Source organism: Mangifera indica, chromosome 20 (genome assembly GCF_011075055.1).
Source record: "Mangifera indica cultivar Alphonso chromosome 20, CATAS_Mindica_2.1, whole genome shotgun sequence".
Taxonomy (NCBI): Eukaryota; Viridiplantae; Streptophyta; class Magnoliopsida; order Sapindales; family Anacardiaceae; genus Mangifera; species Mangifera indica.
The window spans coordinates 9,680,341-9,688,776 of NC_058156.1; the positions used below are offsets into that span (position 1 = coordinate 9,680,341).

Below are 8,436 nucleotides of genomic sequence, written 5' to 3' on the forward strand. Positions count from 1 at the left end.
TAATTCTTAAATTATTACAAAATTTGGAAATTTTAATTAAATAATTATAAATATAAAAATTTTTATTGTTAAGGTCTTAAATTATTAGCGTTTTATTTTTATTGTTAAGGTCTTATTTTTGTAAAAATAATGTTTTCAAGCATATAATTTGAATAATAATTTTATAAATATAAATTTAGGCCAGAGGACTTATTCCGACACATGGTTCATTGCATTCCTAAATTAGCATTCATTAATTATAAAAAATTTAAATATTTATTTGTAGGCGGTTAAAATTAATAGAATTAGTTATCATCATATTTTTTCTTTTAAATTTAAAAAACTAATAATTTTTTCTCCAGAATTAAACTTTAAAATATTATATTTCCTTCTCTAAGGTTTCTTTTTTCTTTCTCTCCCTTCTTTGGTGTTGTCACCAATCAACTTCTCTGTCCCTCCCATTTTCTAATGTTATTTGCAAACAAAAAATGTTCTTATCACTGGACAAAGATGATATCTTTCATTCAGAGACGATGTTGAAAAAGAGAAGGGAGAAAGAAGCCGATCGGTGATGACATCGAAAAAGAGAGAGAGAAAAGAATAAACTCTTATAAGAGAAAATATAATATTTCAAAACTTAATTTTAAAAAAATTATTAATTTTTTAAACTTAAGAAAAAATTGATAAAATTTAATTATTTTTAATATATTATAATAAAATAACGATTTTATTTATAAAATTTAATTACTTCTTTTTATATTAAGCTTTTAATAATTACTAGGTACTAATTTGAGAGTCCAATGAACCTTAGGAGGTGGGATTAGCCCCTTGGCCTTGAATTTATATCATTCACGTTGATTTCCTCGCATTACATTACCATAATAAAGTATTTTAAGAATAATTAATTAGGTAAATTATTATTGAATAAAATAATAATCTTAAAAAAATATTATAATTCATGAAAGAGTATCCGATAACTGTCAAAAGCACAACGCACGACTGTTCCACAAAAGCTTAACATGTTACATCCAATGTTTGTCCTTCTGCCAGTTGGCTCTTTCTACAAGCATCATCGTCGTTATCACCGTTAACACTATGCAATTTTTTTAAAAAAAAGTTAAATTTTAAAAATTATTTTAAAAATAAATTATCATAAAAATTATTATATATAAATTATTATTATATTTAATAAAAATAAATAATTATTATATTTGATTAAGATAATAAAAGAACAATAATATGTTATTTTATTTAAATATCTTTATATATAATTATTTTAAAAGATTTTTTATATTTTTTATTTTATTAATTAAAAATATAATTATTTAAGTAATGTTATGTGTACCTATTTGTGATACACAATTCATATACATAGTGATATATTATCATATAATTAAGTGATTTTAAAATATGTCATCATACGATAAAAAAACATTCAATCACATAATAATATCTCATCTGTGTATATAAATTATGTACCAAAAATAGATACATATAGTTTTATTGTAATTATTTTTACCCTAAAAAAATAACAAAAAAATTATATATTATAATAAAATTACGATTACTTGATAATCTTTTAATATCTAAGGTAAATATGATAATCAGATTATCTCTTATATTATCTGTCATATCACTGTTAATAATAGAATATTATCAGAAACCTTGACCAAATGCACCTTTAAATATTTTAGAGAGAATTACATTTTCCCACCCTAGGTTTTAAAACAAAACCTAAACAACAATTTCTTACCCAAAATTAACTTAGGTTAATGAAACAATGCTATTAAAAAATAAAATTATCATTTTATCCTTAAGTCTATGATGCAATAAAAATATTATTTTGTCATTGTATCGTTAATTATTTAAATAATAAAATTATGTATATAATTTTATATATAAATAATGATATATTACTTTATAATTAAATATTAGTTTATTTTTAATTTTTAACTATTCAATTATATGATTATATATCATTATTTATATATACACATAATATTATTTTTTTAAAATATATTTTGATTTTGGGTGAAAAATAATATTTATGGTAACTAGATTTGAAAAAATATTTTTAGACCAAACCTTAAGTGCCACAATGTGATTTGCTCAATATTATATTATTCTATCCATTAAAGTGATTTATAATAAATTCTACAGTACCGTAACTTTCACATTATTTTATATATATATATATATATACATATTCACACACCGACATATCCTTCAGAAAATATCAAATCAATTTCCTGATAATAAAGAGGCCAAAGGACTTCTTCTTGCCTAATGTTTGTTTAATCTCTAAATTACTATCCATTAAATATTAAAAATTTATTAATTTTAAAGATAATATTATTATTTAATCAATAATATCTTAATAACAATACAATTTTATTTTATATTCTCTATTAATTTAAAAAATTAATAATTTTTTTATAATTAAATTTTAAAAAATTATATTTTCTCTCTTTAGGGTTTTGATTTTTCATGGACAATTTCTCGACAAACAGTTGGCTTCTTCGGTGCTCTCTCTCTCCCTCTCAATGATATTTTTCTCTCTCATCACTATTTTTTACACTCGTCTTCAACATCGATTTATCTAGATGTCATCGTCTTTGTCTTTTATGAAGGCAAATTGAAGCCAAGTATGAGCACCAAAGAGGGTGAGCCATTGTTGGGAGGGAGAGAGAGCGTCGAAGAAACCAATTCTTTGCTAAAAAATTTTTCCTAAAAAATTGAAACCCTATGATAGGAAAATATAATTTTTTAAAACTTAATATTAGGAAAAATTGTTAGTTTTTCACACCAACGAGGAAAATATATAAGTTTTTTTTAAAAATATTATTAATTAAATGATAATTTTAGTTTTAGTAATTGACTGGTTTTGTTAACTTTAAAATCTAACGGGGGGATATTTGAGTTTTTGAAGCTTAATGGGTAGGACAGTGATTTCAGTAAACATTGGGCCGGAATAATTGTTTTGGCCTAATACAAATTACTATACATAGCCCACCACCTTAAGCTCCTTTCCTTTTCTTCTCCCCCGCATTTACATCTTTACCATCTGTGGCCAACCGAATCGAATCCATGTCTCTCTGTTTCTACGCTACATATGCATCATACTTTGAAGAATCACCACCATGAGAGAAACAGCTTCCCCCCTTTTCCTTCACAATCCTATCACCATTTTTGCAGAAAATATTCTCTTAAAAATTTCACTGATAAAACCACCATGACAATCTCCGACACCGGCAACCCCGCGCATGTCCTCGTCTTCCCTTACCCAGCTCAAGGCCACATGATACCGCTCCTCGATTTGACCCATCAGCTCGCCGCCCGTGGCCTCGCCATTACCATCTTGGTCACCCCAAAAAACCTTCATCTCTTAAATCCTCTTCTCTCCCGCCACCCTTCAATCAAAACCCTTGTTCTTCCTTTTCCCTCTCACTCTCGTATTCCTAATGGCGTAGAAAACTCCAAAGACTTGCCCGCAGATTACGCTGTTACTATGATTCATACCCTCGGTGAGCTTTACTCTCCTCTTTTAAAATGGTTTAGAAATCATCCTTCACCGCCGGTGGCTATTATCTCCGATATGTTCTTGGGTTGGACGAATAAACTAGCCACTGAGCTTAATATTCGCCGCCTTGTATTTTCTCCATCCGGGGCCAAGGCTTTGTCTATCATTTATTATTTATGGAGAGAAATGCCGAAGTTGCAGAATGTTGATGATCCGGCGGAAGTTTTTACGTTGCAGAAGATTCCAAATGCTCCGAAATTCCCTTTGTGGCAGATTTCTCCGATATATCGGAGTTATGTTGAAGGCGACCCGGTTTCGGAATTCATTAAAGAAGGGTTTCTAGCAGACGTCGGTAGTTGGGGACTCGTGGTCAACTCGTTCAGTGACTTAGAGCGGGTTTATTTGGACCATCTCGTTGAGGAAATGGGCTGTGAGCGGGTTTGGGCCGTCGGCCCGTTACTCCCTCCGGATGATGATTCATCTGGCCCCACTGAACGAGGTGGATCCAGTTCTGTTTCGGTTGATGATGTGTTATCTTGGCTTGACAGGTGTCACGATCGGAAGGTGGTGTATGTGTGTTTTGGGAGTCAAGCTGTGTTGACCAATCAGCAGATGGAGGAGCTAGCACTGGGGTTAGATAAAAGTCAGGTTAATTTTATATGGTCCGTTAAGGGTATCACAAAAGGCCACGTGGAGGGAATCTACGGCACCATCCCACCAGGGTTTGAAGATCGTGTGGCGGGGAGGGGATTTATTATTAGAGGCTGGGCTTCACAAGTATCCATACTGAGTCACCGCGCCGTGGGTGCCTTTTTGACTCACTGTGGTTGGAACTCGGTGATCGAAGGGCTTGTAAGCGGTGTGGTGATGTTGGCGTGGCCGATGCGAGCTGACCAATTTGCGAATGCGGAGTTGTTGGTGGATGAGTTGAAGGTGGGAATAAGAGTGTGCGAGGGTGCACAAACTGTTCCAAACTCAAGCGAGTTGGCCAAAGCGGTGGCGGAATCGGTGGGTGAAAACCGAGTTATGAGGGAACGAGCCATGGAGTTGAGTAAGGCGGCTTTTGAGGCAATTAAAGGCGGAGGCTCAGCTAAGGATTTAGATGGGTTGGTGAAGCATGTTAGTGGACTGGAAGTTATGAAAATAAGAAGCATGGAAACGTGAAGGAATAAAAAATAATAATTTCCCTTTTAAGAGATAAAAAAGGCATATTTGAAATACTAGCAAAACGATACTTTTGTATTATTCGGAAGGGTACTTAGTTTGAATAATATTTTATTATTAAAATAGAAAGATTATCTTAAAGATAAATTATTTAAAAGATTATTGAGTATAAATAATTACTATATTTGATAAAATTTAATAAGTATAAATAATTATTGTGTTTGGTTAAAAGTAATAAAAGATTACTAGTAAATTATTTTATTTAAATGTCCTTAAATATAATTATTTTTAAATATTTTTTTATGTTATTTATCATATTAATTAAAAATAAATTTATTTTTATCTCAAAAAATTAATAATTAATAATATAATTATAATAAACTCAAAATTATCTCACTAATATTTAAATACTTAAGGGGAAGGTGATAATCAGATTACCACCTATATTACTTAGGGAAATTATAAAAAATAGGCAAAAGTAAAGGGGTTTAAGTAAAAATGCTCAAAAAATTCAGATTCAAGCAAAAATGCCAAACTTTTGTGAAATGTTGAAACTGCCCATATATAAACATAGCAAATTTCCCCGATACCCACGGTGATTTTTGGGCAATTCACTATTCAATGACCATGGAAAATTTGAAATTTCCCCTGTCCCACGGTCATCCCACTGTCGGGGAAATTTTCGATGATTTTCGTTGTTTCTGGCAACCGAAAATGACACAGAACGCTAACATATCTTCCATCATCTTATTTGAATCAAGTTATTGTTCATATTACTGAGATTTGAGTGAGATTTTACGGTTCGAAATTTTAGGATTTCGATTTTGAACAATGCTTTGATTTATGTTGAAATTGGAGGCCGAAACAACGAATTTTTGGTTGAAAATGGCCTTCGAAGCGATCGACAGTCCGACCGTGGGAACAGTGTTTCCCATGGTGAAACGAATTCTCCCACGATCAGCAGAGATTGACCGTGGGTTAGGGGGATTAATTAGCTTTTTTAAAACATTAGGGAGCTGGGGGAAACCCCTTAGTTCACGGCAGGTTTTTTTTGAAATTTGCTACGTGACAGTGGTTGTTCCTGTGTATACCATGGGCAGGGAGGAAATTTGTTTTTTTGAAACTGCAGGAGCGCTAAGAGACTAAAAAATTAATGAGACGCTAGGGATAAATATTAGACTTGTTTGTAATAGAAAGTTTTTTAGGGGGTAAATTGAAAATTTTCTTATCTAGAGTTTCTCAATGTGTGGTTTTCAAAATTTATATCCGTTTTTCTGATTTAGGGTTTTTCCATATGTAGTTTTCGAGTTTGAGATTCGGGTTTTTGAATTTTATGTCTTTTGACACATTTTACGAGGTGTTTTTTTTTTACCGTTTTATGATATATCGATTCGTATTTTTTTGATTTTCAAATAATTTTTCGATTGTTGTCATTTTAGGGTTTTTCAACGTTTAAAATTTGAATTTCAGTTTCGTTTTTTCAAATTTCACTGTTTTAGGATATATCGACTCGTATTTTCCAGATTTTTGAAGAATTTTTTCATTGTTGTCATTCTAGGGTATTTCAACGTGTAGAATTTGAATTTCAGTTTCGTTTTTTCGAATTTCACCGTTTTAAAATATATCGACTCGTATTTTCTAGATTTTCGAAGAATTTTTCGATTGTTGCCATTATAGGGTATTTCAACGTTTAAAATTCGAATTTCAGTTACGTTTTTTCGAATTTCATCTTTTTAAGATATATCGACTCGTATTTTTTCAGATTTTCGAAGAATTTTTCTATTGTTACGATTTTAGGGTTTTCCAACGTTTAGAATTCGAATTTAAGTTTCGTTTTTTCGAATTTCACCTTTTTAGGATATATCGACTCGTATTTTCAAGATTTCTGAAGAATTTTTTGATTGTTGCCATTATAGGGTATTTCAACATTTAAAATTCAAATTTCAGTTACGTTTTTTCGAATTTTACCGTTTTAGGATATATCGACTCGTATTTTTCAGATTTTCGAACAATTTTTCGATTGTTATGATTTTAGGGTTTCCAACGTTTAGAATTCGAATTTAAGTTTCATTTTTTCGAATTTCATCTTTTTAGGATATATAGACTCATATTTTCCAGATAAAAAAAGAACTTATGAGACTATTATTGCTCAAATTCAAGTTTCAAGTTTTCTTTATTATTTCAATATTGTTATTCTATTTGACCAATTTTTTTTTACCTAAATTAAATCGCCCAAAATTAAAAAATAAATTGATGAGTTTACAGTTTTATATATATGAAGTAACAGTTGGGGTTGGATCTGCTTTTTTGAAGTTTTTTTTTCGTGCACGTTGACGGGTGGACTTGGGGTGGGCCGAGCCCCCACACACCTTGGTTTGAATGGAAAATGGGCCAGCTCAAGTTTCATATGTCAAAATTAAGTTCTATTCAAATAAAAAATATCTTAGCTTGACTTGGTTTGGTTCAAGTTTGACTTGATTTTAAAGTTCGAATTCATAGTTTGGTTCGGTTTGAATTGATAGTTCAAACATATGACTTAGATTTGTGGCTTGAGTTCGTGGTTAATTGATAAAACGATACCATTTTATTTAAATAATATTCAAAATTTTTCATTCAAACCACGAATTCAAATTTTTGATTTAAGCCCAAAATTTAAGTTAAATTTGAGCCGAACACCCATTGGCTCGAGTTCGGTCTAAATTGAAAAAAAGTCAAATCATTTGGTTTGAATTCGATTCAAATTTAAATCAAATGAATTTGAGTAGAGCTCAATCGATTTGAATCAACTTTCGAGATCAAATCGGCTCAGATCATATCCAAGTCTATGCACGTAATGAACTTATCCATATATTCGAGCTTCTCCTTTTACCCACTGTGTCCAAAGCTACACAAAATTGACGTCTATTGAACAAGTGATAATTTATTAATAATTAAATAAGATTAAAAAAAATATAAAAAGGATAAACTAATTTTATTTTATTTTTAAGAAGAAGAAAACAACTCACTTGAAATAAATGACTAAGTTGGTTACTTAAGAAACCATAACATAACTAAATTCCTAATGATATGCCACTACAATAGTCAACTAAATACCAGGGGAGTAGTATTGTAGTGACACCAAAATAATAACACAACAGATAATGATTCAATTGATAAAAACTTACTCAACGCAATATAAAATATTTCGAAAATTAGGTTTACAACTAACATTTCCCCTTTTAAGCTCGGTCTAATAACTTTGGCATTCCCAGTAAATGTTTCAACTTGATAAAAACTTCATATTTCAAAGGTTTAGTGAGGGTGTCAACCACTCGATTTTCTAATTTGCAATACTTCAACTTAATCTTCTTCTTTTCAACCTAATTTCTCAAAAAATGAAGGCATGTGTCCATGTGCTTGCTCCTTTCATGTGTGATTGGGTTTTTTGCCAAAATGATTGTAGAAATATCCTTCAATGGGAACATAAATTTGATTCATTAAGTTATGCAACTAGATTGCTTTAAGTGTGTGCAATAGCTACATTCCCTACTTCGCAAGTTAATAGTGCAATAATAGATTGTTTATTTTAATGAGCATGAATAAATAGTACCACCAAAATTAAAACGGTATTCAAAAATACTATCACAATCATCTATATCTTCATCTCAGTTATTATCATGATATCCTTCGAGTACACGATTGTTAGATGAAGAATAAAATAGGTCATAGTCATAGGTATCCCCGATATATCATAGAGCAAGCCCATGATTTGTCCGAATTGATAATCCAGGAAT

The 8,436-nt window shown here is 30.6% G+C and overlaps 1 protein-coding gene across 1 annotated transcript; it reads left to right on the forward strand.

Moving 5' to 3' along the window:
* The first annotated feature begins 3,034 nt into the window (after positions 1-3,034).
* On the forward strand, positions 3,035-4,780 carry LOC123204215 (UDP-glycosyltransferase 89B2-like). Its single transcript, XM_044620808.1, has one exon. It carries the CDS (start codon positions 3,092-3,094, stop codon positions 4,661-4,663), a length of 1,572 nt encoding a protein of 523 aa, XP_044476743.1. The 5' UTR covers positions 3,035-3,091; the 3' UTR covers positions 4,664-4,780.
* Positions 4,781-8,436: the final 3,656 nt, after the last annotated feature.